Here is a 25,821-nt window from a genome sequence, read left to right on the forward strand (position 1 = left end):
GATACACTGAAATGTTGTGCTCATTTGAATTGTCACATTGAACGTGGTAAGCTGAAATGATGAAAAAATACAAATAAAGTGTCAATTTTGTATTTCTGTAAGGTTATTAATAATTTTATTGTTACTTTTCTTCTTAAATGTTTATCTGAACTGCATAAAACATTATAATATTATTTTTAGATAATATGATTTCACGCATTAAAAGTGAAATTCTCTACACTTAAATATGTATTTTGTATACCATATAATTATTTTGATTTTATATTGTTTTAATAATGTCCTTGGGAGGCTATGTGGCATTAAAAATTTTTTTTCTTTAAGATCCTTATACTTGAATTATTTGACAGATCGAAGGCGACGTAACAACAGGCAAGGTGCCAGACCTGATCGAAGGCAACACGTACGAGTTCCGCGTGCGCGCCGTGAACAAGGCCGGTAAGGGCGTGGCCAGCGACGGCACTGCCCCCCACACCGCGCGCCCCAAGAACCTGCCCCCGCACATCGACCGCAACTTCATGTTCGACATCAAGGTCAAGGTCGGCCAGAACTTCGAGCTCGACGTGCCCGTCGCCGGTGAGCCCACGCCCACTAAAGAGTGGCTCCACGAAGACAACCTCGTCTTCAACAGCGATAGAGTCAAAGTCACCAATGATGATCACTCCACCAAGATCAGGGTGGTCGATGCGAAACGCGCCGATACTGGAACATATACTCTTAAAGCGAAGAATATTAATGGAACCGATACGGCAACCGTCAAGATTCTCGTCATGGACGTCCCCGCTTCGCCCGAAGGCCCGCTACGTGCGGATGATATTACAAAATCTGGCTGCACGTTGAGATGGAGGCCGCCCAAAGATGATGGTGGCTGCGAAATCTCGCATTACGTCGTCGAAAAGATGGACCAAGAGAACTTGCGCTGGATTCCGGCCGGTGAGGTGCAAGGATGCCACATTCGCATCGATCACCTCATCGAAGGTCACGACTATAACTTCCGCGTCCGCGCCGTCAACAAACAAGGTGAATCTCAGCCATTGGTCGGCCAGGAGCCGATCACCGCTAAAGATCCCTACGGCACACCGGACAAACCGGGCACGCCCGTTGTTAAAGACTGGGACAAGGATCACATGGATATCGAATGGGTTCCGCCCAAGAAGGACGGTGGTTCACCTATCACTGGCTACGTTATCGAAGCTAGAAAGAAATACGGCCCGTGGGAAGTGGCCGCTACCGTACCTGGAAACAAAACAACGGCAACAGTACCTGGATTGCAAGAAGGAGAGGAATATGAATTCAGAGTTATCGCTGTTAACAAAGCCGGTAACGGTGAACCGAGTGACGCGTCTACACCTCAAGTCGCTAAAGCGAGATTCTGTGCACCGACATTCGATAAACTTCTGCTATCAGATAAGACCGTTAAAGCTGGACAGAGGATTCAATACGAGATCCCGATAGAGGCATCTCCTAAACCGACCGTCGAATGGCAGATCAACGGCAAACCCGTTCAACCGTCCGACAGAATCGACATTCAAATTCTACACAACAGGGTCATTCTAGACATTCCATTCTCCGTGCGATCGGACGGAGGCGTTTACAAGTTGACCCTCAAGAACGACTTAGGAGTTTGCTCGGCCTCCGCTCAAGTTATCGTTTTGGACAAACCGGCGAGACCAGAGAAACCGTTGGTTGTATCGGATGTTACAAAAGATTCATGCTCGCTATCATGGAAGGTACCACTCGACGATGGTGGTTCACCAATCTTGCATTACGTTATTGAAAAGATGGATCTGTCCCGTGGCACCTGGTCAGATGCTGGTATGAGCACATTCCTATCACACCAAGTGACCAGGCTTATTCACAAGAAAGAATACTTGTTCAGAGTTAGCGCTGTGAATGCTATCGGACAATCTGAACCTCTGGAATTAGACCGCGCAATTGTTGCTAAGAACGAATTCGATGAGCCGTCAGCACCTGGCAAACCGCAAGCTAGCGACTGGAGCAAGAGCCACGTTGACTTGGAATGGACTCCGCCTAAATCTGACGGAGGCTCGCCTATCACTGGTTATATTATTCAAAAGAAAGAAAAGGGCAGTCCCTACTGGGTAAATGCTGCTCACGTGCCGCCTAACAAGAACAAGGCGACTGTACCAGATTTAGTTGAAGGACAAGATTACGAGTTCAGAGTGATCGCTGTAAACCAAGCAGGACAATCTGAACCCAGCGAGCCTTCCGATATTGTTACAGCTAAAGATAGATTCGTGGCACCTAAAATCCTCACGCCACTTAAAGAAATCACTATCAAGGCCGGTCTTATCTTCCATTTGGACGTGGACTTCATTGGTGAACCTATCCCTGAAGTTAAATGGACCTGCGATGGCAAACCCGTTGTCACAAACGAGAGGACTACCGTTACATCTGTCGGCCATCACACAATTATTCACACAGTGAACTGCAAGCGGTCAGATGCTGGTAAATATCATCTTTCACTGAAGAACGACTCCGGTGCAGATGAAGGCAGCTTCGAACTGATCGTACTTGACGTACCTGGTCCACCACAAGCGCCATTCGAATACGAAGAAATCACTGCACAATCTGTTACGTTATCATGGAAAGCACCTAAAGATAACGGTGGCAGTGAACTTACTGCTTACGTCATTGAAAAGAGAGATTTGACACACGGAGGTGGCTGGGTACCAGCTGTCACATACGTTAACCCACGCAATACACATGCGACTGTACCGCGTCTTGCAGAAGGTACTAAATACGAATTCAGAGTATTCGCTGAAAACTTGCAAGGTCGCTCAGAGCCACTTGTTACTGACAAGCCTGTGGTCGCTAAGAATCAATACACAGTACCCGGCAAGCCAGGCAAACCTGAATTGGTTTCCGCTGATAAGGATCACATTAAAATTAGATGGTCATCACCAATTTCAAACGGTGGATCCAGTATAATTGGCTATGATGTCGAAAGGAGAGACAAAGCTACGGGTCGCTGGATCAAGGTGAACAGAGAACCTGTCAGAAACAGTGAATATAAGGATGAAAGAGTACAAGAAGGTCATCAATATGAATACAGAGTATCAGCTGTTAACGCAGCTGGTGCTGGTCAGCCTTCTGATGAATCTAACGTGTTCATCGCTAAGCCAATGAAGGAGAAACCTAAATTGAGCTTAGACCACTTGATCGGACGCAAGATTAAGGTCCGTGCAGGTGAACCGATCAATATTAACATTCCAATCGCCGGTGCACCCACACCGACTATCTCATGGACAAAGGGATCTATTCCGTTGGTTCCTTCGCATAGACTTACCTCCGAAACAACACCTGACATCACTAAACTTAGCATTGAAAAATCTACAAGAGACGATGCTGGCAAATACACAATCACAGCATCCAACGATCACGGAAAAGATTCTGCTGATATTGAAGTTATTGTTGTAGACAAACCAGGTCCACCAAAGGGCCCGTTGTCTTGCACACCTGTGACACACGACACTATAAGCCTTACTTGGCATCCGCCTACAGACGACGGTGGCAGCGAAATTACTGGCTACATTGTCGAGGTTGCTGAATTTGGCGTCAACGACTGGCGTACAGTCGCTGGATTCTGTCCTAAATGCTCGTTTAACGTTAAGAACTTAACAGAGGGCAAGAAATATGTGTTCAGAGTACGCGCTGAGAACTTATACGGTATTTCTGAACCATTGGAAAGCAAACCTATCGTTGCTAAATCGCCATACGATCCACCAGATGCGCCTGATACGCCTAGGATCACAGGCTACAGTGCAAACAGCTGCTCTCTCGAATGGGAGCCTCCTACGAACACGGGAGGAAGACCCATCACTGGCTATTATGTTGAAAAGAGAGAACGTGGAGGCGAATGGATTAAGGTTAACAACTACCCCACGCCGAACACGTGCTACACAGTACAAGACTTACGTGAAGGTAACCGATATGAATTCCGTGTTATTGCTGTTAATGAAGCCGGTCCCGGCAAACCCAGCAAACCGACAGAATCTATTGTTGCTGAAACACAAAGACTTAAACCGAGCGCTCCGGAAGCGCCCAAACCAGACAGAGTTACAAAGGACTCAGTTACGCTTTCATGGAGACCACCTAAATCTGATGGTGGATCTAAGATCAAGGGATACATCATTCAACAGAAAGCGAAGGGTGATAAGGACTGGAAGGACGTCAATACTGAGCCTATTCCTAGCCTCGTGCACACTGTGCCCAAACTCAAAGAAGGTGAAGAATATCAGTTCAGAGTCATTGCAGTTAACGATGTTGGTAAATCAGAACCTAGCAAACCAACCGCTGACATCACTATCGCTGAACAACCGAACAAACCTTGCATGGATCTCGGTGGTGTACGCGATATCACAGTACGTGCCGGAGAAGACTTCTCTATCCACGTGCCATACACTGGCTATCCACAGCCTACCGCATCATGGTTCGCGGATGACAATCTGCTTGATGTTGAAGGTGATTCCAGAATATTCCAGAAACTTACACCTGACTCGGCGTCACTCGTTGTCAAGGATGCAAGAAGATCAGACGGCGGTCAATACCGCTTGCAACTACGCAACCCATCAGGATACGACACGGCTACAATCAACGTGCGCGTCCTCGACAGACCTGGAAAACCAGAGAACTTGCGCGCGGATGAATTTGAAGGTGAAGCGCTCACCTTGTACTGGAACCCGCCAAAGGACAACGGCGGCGGTGAAATCACCAACTACGTCGTCGAGAAACGCGAAGCTAGAACTCCGACCTGGACAAAGGTTTCCGGTTACGTCACGACACCGTTCTTACGCGTGAAGAACTTGTCCGTCGGCAGGAGCTACGAGTTCCGCGTCATGGCTGAGAACCAGTACGGCCAATCTGAACCGGCACAGACTCTCGAACCGATCAAGGCTAGACATCCGTTCGATCCTCCGGGCGCACCCGGTGCACCGAGATCGGTGGAAACAACGGAATCTTCTATCACAGTTACGTGGTCGAAGCCGCGTCACGATGGCGGTTCGCCAATCACGGGCTACATCCTCGAAAAGAGGTTGATAACAGAAGACAAATGGACGAAGGCGTCGCACGCGCACATTCCGGACACGACGTACAAAGTGACCGGTTTGATCGAGAACCACGAGTACGAGTTCCGCGTGTCCGCAGTGAATGCAGCGGGACAAGGGCCGTACTCAGCAAGCTCGGACGCCATTAGAGCGTGCGCTCCGCCCAACGCGCCTCGTATCACTAGCGACCTCAGCCTGCGGGACATCACTGTTATCGCGGGCGAAGAAATCAAGATCACTGTGCCGTTTACTGGCAACCCCAGGCCGAAGGTAAGTAACAAAAATTCACATTATTCAGTCATTTATAAAGTTCAATGTTCACTATGTTAATAATTCTATCATTTATGAATTTTAATGTTCAAATAATACATAAAACATTATAATAAACATCAAACCTAAAATCACATAAAATTAACAACTTTTCATAAAATTATTCTAATGACATTTACATGAACTTCTCTCAATCAAAATAAAGAAATAAATTTATTGTCATAACATAAAACAACACGATAATTATGTTATTGATTTCAAAATTTACAATCTTAAGTATAATTATATTCTCTAAACATATTTAAACCTCACAGGTATCATGGATAGTGAACACAGACGAAGTGTTCCCAGACCACCGCATACGATTTATAACGTCTGACATCGACACCGTCTTCATCAACTCGAGCGCCAAGCGATCAGACACTGGATCATACACCGTGAAGCTGGTGAACAGCGAAGGTTCTGACAGTGGAACTTGCAGGGTGAGTTTGATAATAGTGTTTTAAAATATCGAAAATACAAATTATAAACATAAACATAAAACTTAACGTTCATATAAATTCAATGTAGTCAACACATAGAAACAACAGGGTTTCATTAATATAATTCTGAGATAAGAAAGTTTTACAAATTGATAATGTTAATTGTACAAAATCTGCAAATTTTACAAATATGCAACATTTCATATTTTTGAAATCATTTTTGAAATTCAATCAAATTTAAATTTCATTTTTGATCAATTTGTTATTTTGTTATTAAGTTTAACCGTGACAAAAAGGCTGTTGTAACAAAATTGCTACTTCAATATTTATCGAAATAGTTTGACTATTTGACATAAATAAAAAATTCCTGAAAGCCAACTTGTGTGTGTATATGCAACAGTTAAACTTATTACGTTTACTTCACCTCAAGTGCTTTTTATTAATTTATTCTAATAGCAATTATTTTTTTCAAGGTTCTGGTAGTAGACAGACCATCACCGCCAGTCGGACCAATGGAAGCGTCTGACATCACACCAGACACTTGCACAGTGTCGTGGAAACCGCCGCTAGACGATGGTGGTTCACCAATTACTAACTATATCGTTGAAAAGATGGATAATACTGGCGTAAGTTGTATTTTTGTTATGAAGTGTAGGAAATTAAACCAATTTAGAGACTACATCATAGTTAAATTATTGTGAAGTCTCAAAATTCGTATTAAAATTATAATATTTAAAATAAGACATGGACTGTAATATTTACGTAGCTATTTTATCATTAATTCATAATTTTATTTATTTATTTATATATTTATGGAACACACAACAATAAATACACATTACATTATATATAGGATGACATTATCTAATTAATTGTATCTTATGTATTTATCAATTATAGGTGTACACAACATTCACATTAATAACACTTATACAATGAAACAAAATCGAAAGAAAAACATAATCAATATACTAAATTGTTTATATGCTACTGGAAAAACTGTGAATAATTTGATGCTTATACTGTGCGAGGGATCCAAAAAATATATCAAGATCTGGTAAGAGCATTATTTGTTGGTTATAAGTAGCACACATTCTCGATAATGGAGCATGTTTGCCTAGGTTAGTTTTGCAAACTGGAACACAAAAAAGGTGTTTTACCGGTTTTCTGGGAAGGCGATACGGTATCTGAAAAGCGATGTTAGAAATAATGTCCTCGCAGACAACAGCACCGTTTACACATTTATGGAGAAATAGTAAATCGTGTAATTTGCGACGGTCGCGTAACGAAATCATTTTAAAAAAATCTAAGCGTTCACCATATGGGCAGCGATGTGATATACCTCGAGAGGTAAAAGCCAAGTGTCTCGTAAAGGAACGCTGAATAGATTCAATACGCTGCGAATGTACTGCATAGTAGGGATTCCATACCACACAAGCAAACTCGAGGTGACTGCGAACCAGAGAATTATATAGAACTATTTTAGTTGATGTCTTAAAATGTGAGTCATGTCTTTTAATAAAGCCCAACATCCGTGCTGCATTTTTGATAATATTGTCTAGGTGAGATGTTAACCTAAGTCCACTATCTAAAGTGACGCCAAGATCCACAATTTGAGTAGTTTCAGTTAGTGCAACATTTTCGATATTATATTTAGAATGCAGTAATGATTTTTTTCGCGTAAATCTTATGTAAGAACATTTTTTGGAGTTGATGACCATATAGTTAGCTTTACACCAGATTGCTATGTTGTCCAAATCATCCTGAATAGCATTTACGTCCGATAAATTTTCGATCGATTTATAGATTTTTAAGTCGTCAGCAAAGAGAGCATAGTGGCAATGTTTGATGCAGTCAGAAATATCATTAATATAAGTGAGAAATAGCAGTGGACCCAAGTGGGACCCCTGTGGGACTCCAGATGTTGCAGTAAACATACTCGACTTAAAACCCTTCACAACCACTTCCTGCGATCTATTATAAAGATAAGATGCGAACCATTTCAAAATGGAACCTGATACACCGTAATTTTTTAATTTTATGAGCAGTGTTTCATGATCAACCTTATCAAAAGCGCTGCTGAAGTCCGTGTAGATCGCGTCAACTTGGCCTCCGTTATCCAGTACATTCGTTATGTCAGACAAGAATTTCACAAGATTTGTTTGGATAGAATGACCTTTACGAAAACCATGTTGATGTGGTGATATAAATTTATCCAAGTAACGAGTAACTATAGGACAAACAAGAGATTCAAAAACCTTTGATAAGGTTGATAAAATAGCGATAGGTCTATAATTACTAACAATGGTTTGGTCACCCTTTTTATATACTGGCACAATCTTGGAAAACTTCCAACGGTCGGGGAATATACCTTGTTGGAGAGACTCATTGAAAATATTAGCTAGAGGAAAATATCGTGACGGCTACACGCTTAAGAAAAATGGGTGGGATAAGATCCGGACCAGCACCTTTGTTAACATCGAGTTGTTTTAACTTTGCAAGAACCTCTTTTTTGGTTACATTGAATTTGGAACAAGAATTATTATAGCAAGTCATTTTACTCGAACAAATTGGAAGCGCTTTTATTATTGGATTAGAATATATGGATGAAAAATGAGAGGCAAAGAGGTTCGCAATGTCAGGACCGTTTTCTGCGGTAAGATTGTCGAGACACATAACAGACGGTATTGATGATAGACAATTATTTCGCTTACTATTAACATATTTCCAAAATGCTTTACTATCTCTTTTGATAGCTTCTTCAATTTTTTGTTTGTAGTTTTGATGACAACGTGAACTTATTTTTTTGCATCTTTCTCGCAATACACTATACTCAAACAGATCGCGGGGGTTTTGGAACTTTTTATACTTACGCCTTATTTTATCCTTCTCTTTAATGATACGAATTAAAGCGGGAGAAAACCAGGGAGGATATTTGCTTTTTTTAATGTAACTTTTCGGTACATGATGATCAATTACGCCACGCAAAACATCATAAAACAGCTCCACCTTCTTATTGATATCATTAACATGTAGGAATTTAGAGTACCAATCAATATTTTCCAGCTCTCGCACAATATCATCATAATTAGCCTTAAAAAAGTTATAGCTAACAAAGTTATTACATCGCAAAGTAGAAGGTACGTTAGATTCGACACACAACAAAAGACTAGGATGATGAGGATCTGGCTTAGTCAATATATCAATCGCCGAGGATACGTTACAACAAGAGATATTTGTCAGGGCTAAGTCCAACATTTTACCATTGTGATTAAGAACATTATTAATTTGATCAAGATTATTAATGTTTATAAAATCAACAAGAGCACATTCTACATTACCGTGATACTCAATTGGAATCATTACTTCATGATTAGTACAGATATTGACCCATTTTATATTACCCAAATTAAAATCACCAAGAATTATTACGTTTCCCATTTCCTCTATAACATTATTAGCATTTAAAATAAATCTTTGAAGAGCTTTGTGATTGGTTGGAGGTGGGAGGTAAATAGTACAGATAGGAACATTTTTTACAACACCGTCAATTTCGATTATAACATTTACCCAAAGATCCTCGTATTCGGTTTCGTATTTCAATAGTCTAGAAGACTGAAATTTTCGGGAAACAGCGATTAGAACTCCACCTCCATCCAACTTAGCATTCCTATTACAATTGCGATCTCTACGATATACAGTATACCGGGAATCAAATATCTCACTGCTAGAAATATTACATTTCAGCCACGTTTCACAAAAAACAATTATATCATATGAGTTTAATACTATATTCTTAAATACTTCGTTAGTTTTTGTCCTAAGTCCTCTAACATTTTGATAGTATATGTTAACCATTATGAAGATAATAAAAACCGTCACATTCATACATTAAACAATAATATTAATACAAAGTTAAACCATTTTCTTAATACTATCTAAGCAACGGATCTGCAATGCCTGACTGGTTTCATTTTTGCGCACAAATATTTTTCCATTTCGGACCCAAACAAATTTATAGTTCAATTCTTTTGCCTTTAATCTAGCAGTAGCATGAAGAATTTTGTTAGCAGGAGTTAAATGCTCAGCAACATAAACTGGCTTATTAGTACCACCAATCCCCAGATGATGTGTACTTAATTTATCATCACTATTACATTTATTATATTTTTGCACCGCTGCAAGTAGGATGTCGCGATGGCGGGGGCTTCTTAATTTGGCAACAACAGCACGCGGCCGACCATCATCTTTATTTATTTTGGATATGCGAGTTACTTGCATTATATCATCGTCCTTAATATCGGCATTCACTACTTTAGCCAGTTGATTCAAACAATTCGAAAGATTTTCACTACGGTTTTCAGGAATGCCATTAATTTCCAAGTTACTTTCACGTAGATGTTGCTCAGTGTAGGCTAGACGACTTGTGAGATCTTTAACAGTAATCACTAAGGTAGCATTTTCTTTCGTTAGATTAGTCATTATGCTATCATTTTCCTTTACGCGCAGTTTAAGAGCTTCGTACTGGTCGTTTAAAAAAGTAAGTGATTCATGAAAGTCCGAAATTTGTTTTGTTAACGTACTAAACTTGTCACACACTGCTTTGGTGACAGCATTTTGTATCACTTCGGTCATGTCGCTTTTAAAGGAATCCAGTATTTTTTGCAAGCTCGCTTCAGTTACAGGGTTGGAATCATCACTAGCGTTAGGTCGCGACCGGCTTGAGCCTCCCATTTTATTTCTAAGCGTTATATTGCTATCAGCTACGTGTGAGCTCAAATCGTCGCAAACTGGCTCTTTTAGTATATTACGGATAGGCGTATTTGTATTGTCAAGCTTGGGTCGTAGATTAAGACACGCAGGACATTTCCATGAGGACTTTTTTTCGGGTAGCATAGCAATAAACCTTTTATCACTGGTCCCTGCACATTGTAAGTCGTAGACCGAGGAACATAGAGAACATCTCAGAGAATGCGTACCCTTAACAGTATTATGACACCCAGCACAAACGTTAGACATTGTTCAAAAAAAAAAAAAAAGTTTTAATTTCTTGTATAAAATTAATTGTAATACTTAGTACGGATAATTAACTAATAAGTGTATAGGTTAATTAAAAAAAAATATATAATAATGAGACCACAAAAAAAAAAAAAAAAAAAAATATAAGTATCAAGTACGGCTAGGGTTTGAACCAGCATCTATTGGACGATAAATTGTTATACACTGCACAGTTACTTCTAATAGCTACGAGCACGGTTACACACTTATGCGAAATTATTAGTCTTATTCGACGATCGATCGAAGTAACGAAACAAAGTTTTCGTATTACCCCCGTGATAATTTTTTTCTTTACGATATCAAAAGTTTAATCACAAAACACTATTTCATCACGTTAAAAATTATTAATTGGTTCGTAGTTATAACAATGGAATCCAAATTCACTTAAAACACTTCAACAATCACTTAAATCTTCTTTATGTTACTTGTTTACGGAACATATGTTCAACACTAAAGACGATTATTTCCAATCACTTTATGATCGATAGACTGTACGTAGCGTTATGATAACGTTTACACTTGTTAATTGCTGACTATTTTACTATATTTCGCACTTGTACTTCAACAAAACTTAGATATTCTATTTTTAAATTAAAAAAATACGGAGACTAATTGTAGAAGTGAAGTGAAGTGATAATGAAAAAATATTTGTAAAAATCTGTTGTATTTTTATGTTATGCTGAGTTGAAGTCCCATTATATGTATATTAATAGTATCTAAGTTAATTATTTGTACAAGTAAGTTATTTCAATGCAATTTTTTTTAATTACCTAGAATAAGAAGCACTCCTCATGGTATAACAACATTTTTAGGTTACCTATGTCAAAATCAAGCTATTTAATTCCCAAATTATGACACTAAAATATTTTTTTTCACATAGGTATGGTCAAAGGCGTCATCATTCGTGCGCAGTTGCCACTACAACGTGATGGGATTGGAGCCGAACCGCAAATACTTGTTCCGTGTGCGAGCTGAGAACCAATATGGAGTCTCTGAACCGCTCACCATGGACGATCATGTTATTGCCAAGGTTTGTATCAAATCAAATCAAATTGTCTTTATTTGCTGAATTTACTCAAACTCAAACATTTATTTATATTGGACTTCTTCTAGACGCACTTTTGAAACGTCATTACATATTTTTTACATTTACCACCGATCCGGAAAGCAGTGTCTACGGAGAAGAACCGGCGAGAAATTCCATAGTTGCTCTTTTTAATCATGTCAGTTTTACAATTTAATTTTACAAAATACACAATATGTAAAATTATTATAATATGCCAAAGAACTGTCCTGGGGTTTTTACGCGTCAAATTTATAAAGCAAGGTACAAATTATATAGGTTCTTAAACATTCTGCTTGTTGTTTAGCGTGAATAGTTTAAATGGTAGAATGGAGAAGTAGGGAAGAGAATACAAAATGTTTAAATTTTATGAAGAGAATACAAAATGTTTAAATTTTATAATAATCATTTATCTTGATTGAAATGTTTTAAAACAAAACACTGCACTGAAAGAAGTAAATAAATGGACATTGTAATGATAATTAATTTCTACTATGATGGTATTTTCTCCTATTATGTCCAGTGTCCAAAATTGAAATAGTACTTTTGAAAATTTTAATTTACTTTTGCAAAATTGTTCAATTGATGTCCAGATCTTTGACGATAATTATTTCATAAAAATTTTATCATTTTGTGCTTGGTTGATGTTTTCCAAGCTGCTTGTCCCCACTTTTTTATCTATCGAGTCGACAATATTTTCCAAGATTTTTCAGTATGATTTTTTTTGCTTACCCACAATTATACCTCATATATCTAACTAGCTGCTCCGCGCGGTTTCACCCCCGTGGCTCCACTCCTGTTGGTCGTAGCGTGATGATATATAGCCTATAACCTTCCTCGTTGATTGGGCTATCTAACACCGAAAGTATTTTTAAAATCGGACCAGTAGTTCCCGAGATTAGCGCGTTCAAGCTAACAAACAAACAAACTCTTCAGCTTTATAATATTAAGGCCCAGTTTCATCAAGCTCTGTTAGTTAGTTTAACACGCTGTTAACTCTTTTAACGGGACATCAATGTAAGGGAGTGTCCCACCATGACCTAATCGAGGATTAGTTTCCTTAACACGGCATTATATTTAACCCGTGGCATAGAGGCTCTTTAAATTTTTAACAAGCGATTAGAAAAAATGATTTGAAGTTTTCTTGCTGTCAAGATGGACTCTGCATACTATTTTATTTTTGTAAATGAAGATGTGTTGGATGATTTGTATAATTTGGATTATATAGTGCGACCGCGACGGCCCAGAATTTATAAAGACGTCGTCATTGTTTCGAAGAATATGATGATGTTGATTTTAGTACAAGATTTCGTTTATCAAAACAATCGGTTTTGGAAGTATTGCAATTAATTGAAGATAAACTCGAATAACCGTCGGATCTGTAAGTAAAACTATCTCGTGAGGTAATATTTATATTTATGTGCATAAAAGGTTCCTTCCTACATACTGTATTATTTTCAATTAAACCATAATAATCCTGTGAGTCATGTCAAATCTAGTATTGAATACCAATATAGGTACTTAAAATGTAAACTTCACCACTACTCAGGTAAGGCTCAGGCCTCCTCATGATTATGAAATGTACTTATCTTAATTTTAAATTCTGTTTTAGGAATCTATCAGTTTCACCTACAGACCAACTGCTTATTGTAGTGCAGTGCAGTGATGGCTCAGTGGTGAAAAACATTGTGAGGAAACCGACATATCATAAGATAGCGTGGTGGATAATGACCTGATCCCTTACCGTGTTTAAGTTTAAGTTAGCACTACCAATCCCATGTCCCAGCAGTGAGAAAGTATATGGGCTGACGATGATGATGATCCTAATTTAATTTAAATGTGACATTGTTATAGAAATATGTAATTTTTCATGTTACCTAAATAAATAAAACTTGTGTTTTTATAAAACATTTTTATTGTACCCTTAGATTGTACCTATCAACATCATTCAATAAATAGGTTATAACAACTAGATACTAGGTTATTACAAACAAGAATTTACTATTAATTTACTTTAAATGTATCTTGCTGCTTTGTCTTTATTTTTCTTGTTTTAATTGCTCTTCTAGTATGAGATCTCTCGCACTTTCCTTCGGACTCCGAATTTTTTTTCGTAATTTCAACCAGATCCAGTTTACCTTCGACCAAGTGAAATTGAACCGCGATTTTTCTTCAACATTATTGTATTTATTCAACTCAAAATAAAATTAAAATAACACAAGAAAAATCACAACAAAACAATCTCCAAATAACATCAAACATTTGTAACCATGGTAACGACCAAATCGTTTGACATATAAACCAGCAAACGTAAAAGTTTCTACATGATTATTAAATTGTATACTGTGTTAGAACATTTCAATTTAGTCGAATTACCAAACATGACAGTTATTATACAACTAGAACAAATAGCCCCAACGTGCGAAACTATGGCATTGTCAACTATGACATTTTGTTTCGGGCGGTTTAAAATACGAATGAATGATTCGTGAGTCGCTCAGTTAATGGTCGATTTGATAATCGGCTGTTAGATTTCTTTCTTGGGACCTGTAGAGTTGACAACGATGTTAAAATACATGTTTAATTTGAAGCTCGATTAATAAATGTCTGATTTAGAAAATATTGGTGAAATTGGGTCTAAGTATAGATGTGTTAACCTGTGAATCACAATAAATCATTTGAATTTGTCCCCCAGTTCCCATTCACGATCCCCGACGCCCCGGGCGTGCCCCGCGTGACGGACTGGGACGGTTCCACGGCCACAGTGGTGTGGGACCGTCCCCGCTCCGACGGTGGGGCCCGTATCCAGGGGTACAAGGTGGAGTTCCGGGATGTCAGGGATGCGGTCTGGGCTGCCGCTGATTATCTGGTTAAGGACTGTAATTACCAGGTGAGAGAAGAATAGTAGATTGAGTTTTTATAAGTCAGGGAATACTGACATGAAGGTCAGATTAAAAAAAAATATGTTTTCTAAATTAACGTGAAATAAAGTTACTCAATTTTCTATAAAAACAAAACTGGTAGAGATTAAATTGTCATAAAAATCATAATTACTTAATAAAAAATAACAATAAAAAGCATTTTTTTTTCTATTTCTAATATAAACTACTAAAACATACCCTAATTCCTACAGGCTTACAACTTAGAGCCGGGCCACGAGTACGAATTCCGCGTACGCGCGAAGAACGCAGCCGGATTCAGCAAGTACTCTGCTTCGTCACAAGTGTTCAAGGTACGTAAATTTTTTAAACACACATTTCTTCGACTGCCTGCTTAGTATTAACGTGTAAGCGTAAGTAATCTTGGATTCGACTCCCGGTGAAGACGAAGAAAAAAAAATCTCGGTCGGGCAGGATACAGAAGGCTGATCACCTACTTGTCCCTAAAAAATTCAGTGAAAAATGTGTAAATCAGTAACATTACTGGTCACACCACAGGGTCACACGTTATAATTTCTGTGCATTTCAGTCATCTAATGGATATTTCCCTTTCAACCCAATCGGTTAAAGATATCTGCTTCAAAATTGAGTAACAAGATTTCATCCGAACATACACACATTGCAGAATATTAATATACATGTGATATTATTACCCTAGGTCCACGATATCTGCTTTAATAACTCAGGCCCCAGAATCACAGACACAATAAAAAATCTATTATGTCATGGCCCGATCGGGCCGTTCGGGGCTCAATGGGTTAAAAATGCGTTACAAGATTTCATCCGAACATACATTATAATTATTTACATACATACATTGAAACTCAATAGAATGTGTGTATGTCCCCCAGGTCCGTGGTCGTGCGTCCCCCCCCTCCCCGCCCCGGTCTCCCCGCGTGCTGCGCGTGGGCAGGAACTATGTGGATGTGGCTTGGGACGCGCCGCAGAGCGATGGTGGTAAGTTAATATATTACTTATTCATTCATTCATTCATACTTATTTATTTAAAGTGAAACTTTTATTACATCGTCTCAAACTTTTTGGTCTGTGTAGCGCATGTCGCGTGTATCGCGGCTGCCGAGTAGGTATACCTACTCGGCAGCCGACCGTCACGCGACATGCGCTACACAAAGCAGTGTTCGGAACCGTTCGAACAGTTTCACTTTTACCGTGGTTTCATAAAACCACACAACATTTTTTTTATTTGATTTCTTAAACTGTATGTTGATATCTGTCGCTGTAAGATTGTAAAAACCGCAAAATAATGACCTAACTCGTGAGATTGTATCGATCAATCGGTTGAGAAGTTGTAAACATTTGCTTGTGATTTAATATGTAATGCGTTAAGTTAATACCTTATAGTATATCCATGGTTAATGCTGCTGTTTTATATCAGACTAGCTTTCCGCCTGCGGCTTCGCCCGCATTTTCAAAGAAAAACCCGCATAGTTCCCGTTCCCGTGGGATTTCCGGGATAAAACCTAGCCTATGTTACTCGTAGATAATGTAGCTTTCGAATGGTGAAAGAATTTTTAAAATCGGTCCAGTAGTTTATAAGCCTATTCATTACAATCAAACAAACAAACAAACAAACAAAGTTTTCCTCTTTATAATATTAGTGTAGATAATCCCGACAATTTACTTTGAAATTTCGTGTAGTTTTTAAATAAACCAAACCATACCGAACCCGTAATAAGCACTTGTAAAAATTATCAAAGTTTTTGAAATCGAGTAACGAAAAATCTTTGAAATATAATAATTTAAAAAAATACAATGCATTATCTTGTAAGCAGTATGTTATAGATTTAAATAAACAAACTGCCCTTTTCTTTGGTACCCTAAATATTTTTAAATAATAAAACTTTTTTCCCAGGTGCTTGTATAACGGGCTACATCATTGAGCGTCGGGAGCTATCGAGCTCAATATGGGTCAAATGCAACGACTACAACGTTATGGACACCAGCTTCACTGCGCTCAACTTGAGCGAAAAGGCCGACTTCGAGTTTAGGATTATTGCTGTTAATTCTGCTGGTGAGTACAGCTTTATTTTTGATTAATTTTGAGGAAAGGGTAAAATAATTTGTTTTATGGGGATACAAAATAATGTCTTTTTCTACCTATAAGTAACATTAAAAGAGTATTCTTAAAAACAGAATATTTCAAACATTACTTAATTCCAGGTAAATCGGAACCGTCCTCATGCACGACACCGGTCCGCACCGGCGAGGAGGTCGGCGGGGCGAAGCCCGAGTGGCTCCAGAAGCTGCCCCCCAACACGTGCGCGCCGCTGGGCCGGCCCTTCGCCCTGCAGTGCGTGGCGTCCGGCAGCCCCGTGCCGACTGGCCGGTGGCTGAAGGCCGGCAGGGAAGTCGTGCTTGGCACCAGGTCAGTCAATAATTCATATTTAAAAGTAAATGTAATAAAAAAACAGCGTGTGTACTGACTACACGTGTCAGAAATGAAACTTCTTTGGCGAGATTCAAAGATACTAAAATCATAAAATCGTTGCCTTATTCCATTCCGTGACTGTATTGCCATGACGTGACCTTGAAATTATATGCTCAATGCGCCTTAAGAAGTTTCACATTAAAAGTAATTTCAAATTAAATTTCATTTATTTGACACCAAAACAAAGATGAAATAAAAAAAAACGGTTAAAATACAAATTGAACATTGATGCCAAAAACGGTCCCCACATCAGCAAAAGTAACATTATTAGTCGTCCAAAGTTATACTATATCTTATTTCACAAAAACAAGAAAAATGTAAAAGGAGAAGCTACAGAACAACCAAAAATACATTATTGTACCAGTTTGGTCGGCAATGGATCATTTATTAGATTGTTATATCGAAAAACATATTTTTTCCACATTTTTTGAGGATGAATAACATAATTTATTTTTTTATTGATTTCTTGTATTTAATGATAATAATTTAATCAATAAATCGCGTTTTAAATCCGTTAAAATCTTCATCTTATTATCCACAGACTAATAGCCGAGTCCCGGGAAGGCACGCTCCGGCTGAACTTCACGGAAGTGACGGAAGCCGACGAGGGTGACTACACGTGCGAGGCGTATAACTCCATCGGACATATATATTGCACTGTGCATCTTAAGATTGGAAGTGAGTAGTGTGGATATAAGAAAGAATAAGTAGAGTTTTTGAAGTAGAGTCGAAAATAGTTAATTTTTTTTTTTGGAGAAGTTGAAAGAGTAGAAGTGGAGTTGATAAGAGAGTAAAAAATAGCTTGTATTTGAGAGAATAAACGAAAATGTTGACGAAGTCTGTTAAAATAGAATTTGAGAAATGGGAATAGTATTATAAAATGTTGGGTATCAATATCTTACAATACTAGGAAGTTGTATACACTGAATTCACATTCGCGCTAAAACAACTGAGTTTTAAGTTATTGGATTATTGGATATTGGACCTATTGGATTAGTTATTTTTACACAGCACAAAAACACAAACATAACAGAACAAAAATGTTAATTTCACTCAGTACAAGAAAACTAACTTACCTCACTCAGTACGAGAAAACTAACTTACCTCACCCAGCACGAGAAAACTAACTTACTTCACTCAGTACGAGAAATATCAATTTTACTCCTCACTCAGTACAAAAAATATCAATTTTACTCGTCACTCAGTACATACAAGAAAATGAACTTTTTTCCTAGAAAATTAACTATAATATTATATTATCCAGGTCCACCCCGCATCACACGAATGCCCGGTGACTTACATCTCCCCGAGCACGACAACACCAAGATCAAGATCCTGTACACGGGAGACCAGCCTGCTGACGTCACGCTGTACAAAGATGGCCGCAAGGTCGATGAGAGCACACACCTCAAGTATACCGTGTTCGATGATTATATACTCATATTCATTAAGGACATCACTAAGGATGATATGGGTGAGTTGAATGAAGTAATAGTTGTAGTGGTTTCTTTGGCAAATAAAAATCAGATATGTAATTAAAATGTATGTGAAAATACATATATGGTTAGAGCCAATTATAATTGTTATTGTGTCTTTTTTTTACTTATCTGGCAAAACTATATTTTAACTGGTAATTGTGTTGTAATGAGTAAAATTAAAGTCATAATATTTACAAAAATGTATATCTATGTCATAAACTTTAAGGCCAAAGTAATTAAAACTTCTCAAAGTAAATTCTTAAATTGTAGGAATTGGTTCAAACTTAACATTAAAAAAATTGTCAAGCTAAATAATTGGAAAGCTAAAACGTATTAAAAATCCATAATAATATCCTGTCCAACTTTTATGATAACCACGTGGTCGAATCAATTTAATTAAGTTAATGACATTAATGTCAAAATATAATACAATCAATGTTATATATTAACAAATATTCCTTCCCGCAGGCACCTACAAGATAACAATCAAGAACAACTCCGGCGAAATATCCGATACCTTCTCTATAACAGTCACAGGCCTGCCGGGCCCGCCGCAAGGCCCGCTAGAAACGACCGATATAACCCGACACACTTGCACTTTGACCTGGAAACCACCCACTTACGATGGTGGTCTACCAATCACCCACTATGTGGTTGAGAGGATAGATATATCTGGTACAAGTTGGATAACTATCGCGTCCTCTGTGAGGGACACGAGGTTCACAGTGCATGGACTCACGGAGGGACAGGAGTACAACTTTAGAGTACATGCCGCTAATGATAATGGTATAGGGCCTGGGTTGGAAGGTGTCAATCCTGTTAAGGTTGGTTGGAACGTGTTTTTGTATTGATAATAGTTTGATATTGAAAATATTTTATTGCAGCCATATTTTACAGATTTTTTTTTCATTGCTTAATCAAGAGACTGTAGTATATATGTTCAATTTTATTATAATTCGTTTTTGAACGCAATTTCTTAAATTCTATTCGAAATTATCTTAAAATTTCATTGGCTAATAAATTGAGGAGGTACTACAGTTAAAATTAACGTTTAGAAGGAAAGAAAGAAAAACATTCAAATTATATTTATTTGCAAGAATGTAGTTACAAATTATAGATATTACAAATTATATAAATTCAGTTAGACTATATTTCCAAAACACATTTTTTTTTTGTTTAGGCCATGACTTTTCGCTTTTTACAATAGTTTCTTGTTTTATAAGTTTAGTACAAGCTAATTTTAATTTCCTATAGGCAAAGGCACCGTTCGACCCGCCATCAGCGCCCGGCATCCCGAAGATCGTGGAAGTGGGCGGACACTTTGTGCATCTCGAATGGGACAAACCCGAGAGCGATGGAGGTGCTAGGATACAAGGTAACATACAACATCTGTAATTCACTTAAAATAAAAAATTAAATTTATAATTTTAAAATAATTTAGTGGTGATATTCCTTGCTTTTTTATCTCTTGGCTGATTGAAAGGTGTTGTCATTTTAAAATTAGATCTTAATATTGGTCTTTTGGTATCTTTTAAAGAAAGCTATGTATTTTGTTTTAGATTCTGATAACTTTTTATTATTATCAACCTAGTAAATCGACATTATTAACAACCTAGTTCAGGAAAGTTTATGTTTATTTGTTTTAACTTTATTATGACAAACTTTTACAGGTTAGGTACTGAAGTGAAAAAAATAACAGTTTATCTATAAAAACTTTACACCTAAACAAAACATTTCATTTAAAAAAAAATATCCCCATAAAGAACTAAATTTCGACATTTTAAATTTCATTTCTTAAAAATAAGTAATAACACTAATTTTCAATTCTATAACAGGTTACTGGGTAGACAAACGCGAAGTCGGTTCTCAGAGCTGGCAGCGTGTGAACGCCACACTATGCGTGGCAACACAGCTCAACTGCGCCAATCTCATCGAGGGTCGCCAGTACGAGTTCCGCGTGTGCGCACAGAATGAGGCTGGAGTATCGCCACCAAGTACGAACAGTCAGCAAGTTCGTGCGCAGGATCCAGCAGGTAAATAATATATTGTAAGAAATAACACGCGAGGCCGGGTTAAATATTAGTTTGAATGTAATAAGAATGTACTGAAATTCTACACAGATAGCTAATTGATGTAGGTAGTTGATAACAAATCGCAGCAAGTCAGCGATTATTAGCAAAGTGAGGGTAGTTGGGTTGAACGTCGTATAAACAAAGTCCGAGCCCCTAGGCACGATTCGTACGAATCCGCCACGAGTCAAAGGAAAGCGGCAATTTATAGTATTCAACAGCTAAGCATGTTCGGACAGGCAACAGTGACAACTATATTGACAACTATTCATCCACAAAAATATTAAATCAAAAGTTACGGCTAACAATATAATATATCTATTTTATTTTTTCCTTCACAACTTTGTTACTACTAGCTGCGCTATGCGGTTTCACTCCGCTTCTATTGGGCTTAGCGTGATGATATATAGCCTATAGCATTCTCCAATATATGGGCTATCCAACACCGAAATAATTTTTCAAATAGGACCAGTAGTTCCTGAAATTAGCACGTGCAGTGCGCTGCGTTGTTTTAAAAAATACTTTTTAAATTGTTATTCTTCACTAAGGCCGCCTTTCCATCTGCAAGAAAACTTCCGCAAGAAATGTCCGACAGTATGTCTGACGGCAGCTTGCAAGTCTAATTCCGCGATTCCACCTGCAAGTAGACTTGCAAGCTGCTGTCAGACAGGCTGTCGGACATTTCTTGCGCAAGTTTTCTTGCAGATGGAAAGGCGGCCTAAGAAATTCAATGCAACAATGCACAGATCCTAAACTCTCTATTTATCCAATAATTATTATTATAATTTGCAGCGGCCATACCGCCAGAGATAGTGAAGCCGCTGAAGAACGCGAACTGCATCCAGTACCACAACGCCAAGTTCACGTGCACCATCACCGGTGTGCCCAAACCCACTATCACGTGGTATAAGGGTGAGTTTATTTATTATAGTAAATAGTAAATTCATACTTTTCTGTTTCATTTTTTACGTTTTATATTTTTATCCTCATAAATTCCCACATTATGTACCTTCTTTTACCAAGTCTCTAAGCATAGTGTATTTTTTTCTTAAGTGTTTCATCTCTACTTAGTTCCACATTACCAATTTTTCTATTCCAAAAACAATACCCTCATTTTATCTATATACTAGTGTTCCGCCCCGGCTTTGCTCATGGTACCTACATGTTTAAACTATCCTATCTCTCAAGTTGGATCAAACTGCACATGGTGTGCGAATTTTATTATAATCGGTTAAGTGGTTTAGGAGTCCATTGAGGACAAACATTGTGACACGAGATTTATATATATTAAGATTATATTAAGGCAATTACACGGTTCAACGACCTTAATGATTCTGTCACTACATTTGAATTTGTTTTTTTAACCGCCCTCTATAAATATACATCGTTGTTGAAATAAAAGTGACCAAAGATTATGGAATTGTATACTGTATCGTATTGTATCGTAATGTGTTAGTGGTTTCTACCTAATTTACGTTTTCTCTGAGAGGCAGTAACATATTACATTTATGAATAGTAAATATTGTGTACTATGTATGTTGTAAATGTAATGTAGGAAGACTCATCTTTCAACATTAACCGTTATAAGCAAAGTCTCTACTACATGACCCATTCTGGAGACCTTAAAATGACTAAGCAAGTAATTATAAGTTCTAGAGTGGGGAACAGTTAAGAAAACACCGATTTAGAAATTAATTTTATTCAACACGGACTCTACTATATTCTGGAGACCTGATGATGGCTAGGGTGGAGAACATCTCACCTACAGAGATATAAAAGATGGAGTACATTATTTGACGTAATCTATAGAACGGCCTCTACCATGTCATGGTGTATCGAATGGTAATGGTGACCAGGCACATTTGCCTGGTCACCATTACCATTATTATTTAGCGTTCTCTGTATATCTCTTCATACCTAGTAGGAATATATGCATGCAACCTACACACACCGAAAAAAATAGGAGAACGGACAAGAAATCACGTTTTTTTCGACTTGTTATGTATTTTGTAGTTAGTTCGGGGTTAATTTTTTAAATCCCTTACGTCTTTGAAATGATGACGAGAAATAAAATGTGTTTCGATTTTTAAACATTAAAATATTATACCCCTTTAAGAGTTTGGTGCCTATTTATCGACTATATAGCAGCTTCAAATCAAAAATATTATAACGTGTTTTAAACTGAATTTTTTGAAGTAAAACTTCTTTAGGCGCGACTAGGGAGTAACTCAGATTTTTTTTCTGACGGAAGTAACGCTGTTAAAAATAATAATTCTGATTGGTTGTAAGTATATGTCATATACTACACGCTTCTTGACAGCCAGCTAGTGGCAAATATCATAATCAATTAGGATTATTTATTTTCAAATTTTCAAACGGATCAATTGTGAATAGCAAAGTGAATGAAAAATTCAACAGTTTTAAAAACATTAAGTATTTTAAATTGCAAAAATTTTTGAAAATCTCTAAATATACGGTACTTGTTTATTTATTACTTTTAAAATAAGTAAATTAAAAATAAAAATAAACATGTTGCGGATTATAATCAATCTATTTTAAATATTGCTGAAGACAAAGTAGTATCCATAGCAACAGATATGTATATAGGTTGTCATTCAGTTGAACAAGAAGCATATGTACGCCAACAATTTCATAAAATGTCAGTTATTGATACAGGAGGATCGCCTTATGAAATCATATTAGTTCTTAACAAATTTTACATTATTACAACCAATATTGATGTATCTGATGGCTTAGCCAACGGTTGTGTTGGAAAGTTAGTGTATATTGAACGTGATGACAGTGATAACATCATACGCTTATGGCTTGAGTTTCCTGGTAAGATAGGAGAGAAAATTAGGAAAAAAGCTGCCCATCATATTCAAACTCTAAACATTAGTAGAACAGCAGTCCCAATTTTACGAAGATCGTCATCTGTACCAATGAATAGAAATAAGACAATATTTGCAAAGAGAAATCACTTTCCATTAGTATCTGCTTGTGCGCTTACGTCAAATCGTTTATGAATACAATAAAAGTCACAGTCAGCAGCTGTTATATGTAGCATTATCACGAGTAACTGATATAAATGGATTGTTCATTGTCTCAAACACCGATGACAACAAATTTTATCATGGAAGAAAGCGTCCAGGGGGAATAGTTGATTTACAGTGTGAATTTGAAAGACTTTCAAATTCTCGCCTAATAACACAACAGGAAGAATTATATAACCTTGTAAATGAGAGTAACATTACACTATTTTCCTTCAACTACCAAAGTTTACGTGCTCATGTTTCTGATCTGAATGATAAAGTATTAAAAAGGTCCACATTGCTGTTATTTTCCGAAACTTGGATGAAAAATGACGAACAAATTCTTATTGAAAATTTTTATTGCGTTACCCAATACAAACGACCCAACTCAACTGCTGGTGGAGTAGCTGTATATCATTCATCTACAGATACACTGAACAATGTAACACCAATTAAAAATATTTCACCAACTATATTATCACAAATTTCCGATGAGGTTTCACAAATTGGTGACATCGCCTTGGTTCGATGTGTTAATACGAATGACCAACCTGTGATTATCGTTGTTATTTATATTTCTACAAATACTAGCCTGACAAATATCATAAAATTTATTCATCAGCAATTACTTCACTTCACAATTGAAGGTTCTCGACTTTTAAATAGTAATTATCATGAATTACCGATGATTCTAACTGGAGATTTTAATGTTAATTTTCGCTCTCAGGAATCTCAGCCGTTAATTGATTTTTTAGAAGAAAAATTTGATTTATCTATGAATACTTCTCGACTTCATTCAACAACGCGTTTCGGTACAACGATAGATGCTGTATTTTCAAGAAAAGTAGCAAATTTAGAGAGTAAAATTTATGTTTCACATTATAGTTACCACAAACCTATAATTTCGTACGTAAGAAGTTATGATGACATTCAATTACCTGTTTCGAATGAATAATATTAATATAACATTTAAATAATCTTTGTAAAGCACATGAATAATAAATATAATTAAATTATAATATAATATTTATTTATTTAAGTTAATATTTAATCATTTCAGTGATATATGTCGTCAACGCCAAAGAAGTTTTACTTCAATCGCGCGTAAAGGTTACACGCACACACTTTTTTTTTTTCTACTGTTTATCTTTGAACACATTACAAAATGAGTGATTTTCCTGCGACTGAAGTTACCAGAGCCTATGACTATGACTGATATGGGTCATACCTTCCGTACAAAGAATACAGTGTTAGTTGTGTCGGTATCTATAAAAACTCGCATAGTTCCCGTTCCCGTGGAATTTCCGGGATAAAACCTATCCTATATTACTCGTGGATAATGTAGCTTTTGAATGGTGAACAAACAAAGTTTTCCTCTTTATAATATTAGTGTAGAAGAAATCATCGGTTCACCCAGTTAAAAGTGCGGAGGTAACGGAACCAACAAAAAATTCAGTTGAATTGAGAATTTCGTCCTATAATGGCGTCGGCTAAAAATGTTGCTATACGTTTATGTCAGTTTTGACTTTCCTACGATTTTATACAATAATATAAAATTAAATGATTTAATACAATATAAAAAAAAAAATGCTGATTTTCGGCGGTATGGCGACCATTTGGAACTGTCTGAAAAGTATGGCATGGCGATTTTCGTACATGGCTACTGGACGATGATTACCTGTGCAAAAATTAGCCTGGTACAAATGGTTGAATTTTTTTTTAAATCAACGCATTCACGTCGGTATTGTGGGCTGTAAATTACACCGGAAAAGTATGGCATGACACTACCGCCTACTTCTTTTTTATGGGCTATCGGTAAATCCTAAAATTTTTGTGTTACAAATCGTTTGCCTTCCGTAATATTTTATCCGACGAGTTCGACTAACGCCCACGCGACTAGTATGCCGGTACCACT

The 25,821-nt window shown here is 37.3% G+C and overlaps 2 protein-coding genes across 2 annotated transcripts in view; one reads left to right on the plus strand and one right to left on the minus strand.

Annotated features, from left to right (window-relative positions):
• The window catches only part of bt (projectin protein bent), a 152,059-nt gene that overhangs the window by 100,397 nt on the left and 25,841 nt on the right, over positions 1–25,821 (plus strand). Inside the window, exons 122-136 of the mRNA XM_090115688.1 lie at positions 348–5,336; positions 5,651–5,818; positions 6,292–6,444; positions 11,757–11,906; positions 14,635–14,829; positions 15,073–15,171; positions 15,730–15,835; positions 16,752–16,910; positions 17,060–17,264; positions 17,869–18,005; positions 18,592–18,801; positions 19,274–19,629; positions 20,060–20,180; positions 20,641–20,838; positions 21,667–21,786. Of these exons, the coding sequence (XP_089971814.1) occupies positions 348–5,336; positions 5,651–5,818; positions 6,292–6,444; positions 11,757–11,906; positions 14,635–14,829; positions 15,073–15,171; positions 15,730–15,835; positions 16,752–16,910; positions 17,060–17,264; positions 17,869–18,005; positions 18,592–18,801; positions 19,274–19,629; positions 20,060–20,180; positions 20,641–20,838; positions 21,667–21,786 (7,366 nt within the window). The remainder of the gene's footprint in view (positions 1–347; positions 5,337–5,650; positions 5,819–6,291; positions 6,445–11,756; positions 11,907–14,634; positions 14,830–15,072; positions 15,172–15,729; positions 15,836–16,751; positions 16,911–17,059; positions 17,265–17,868; positions 18,006–18,591; positions 18,802–19,273; positions 19,630–20,059; positions 20,181–20,640; positions 20,839–21,666; positions 21,787–25,821) is intronic.
• On the minus strand, positions 9,245–10,837 carry LOC149898035 (uncharacterized). The gene has a single exon (XM_090115671.1). It carries the CDS (start codon positions 10,835–10,837, stop codon positions 9,734–9,736), a length of 1,104 nt encoding a protein of 367 aa, XP_089971797.1. The 3' UTR covers positions 9,245–9,733.

Source organism: Colias eurytheme, chromosome 24, assembly GCF_061535395.1.
Source record: "Colias eurytheme isolate Ceu_HAF_F1 chromosome 24, ilColEury1 Martin Lab GWU primary, whole genome shotgun sequence".
NCBI classification, from domain to species: Eukaryota; Metazoa; Arthropoda; class Insecta; order Lepidoptera; family Pieridae; genus Colias; species Colias eurytheme.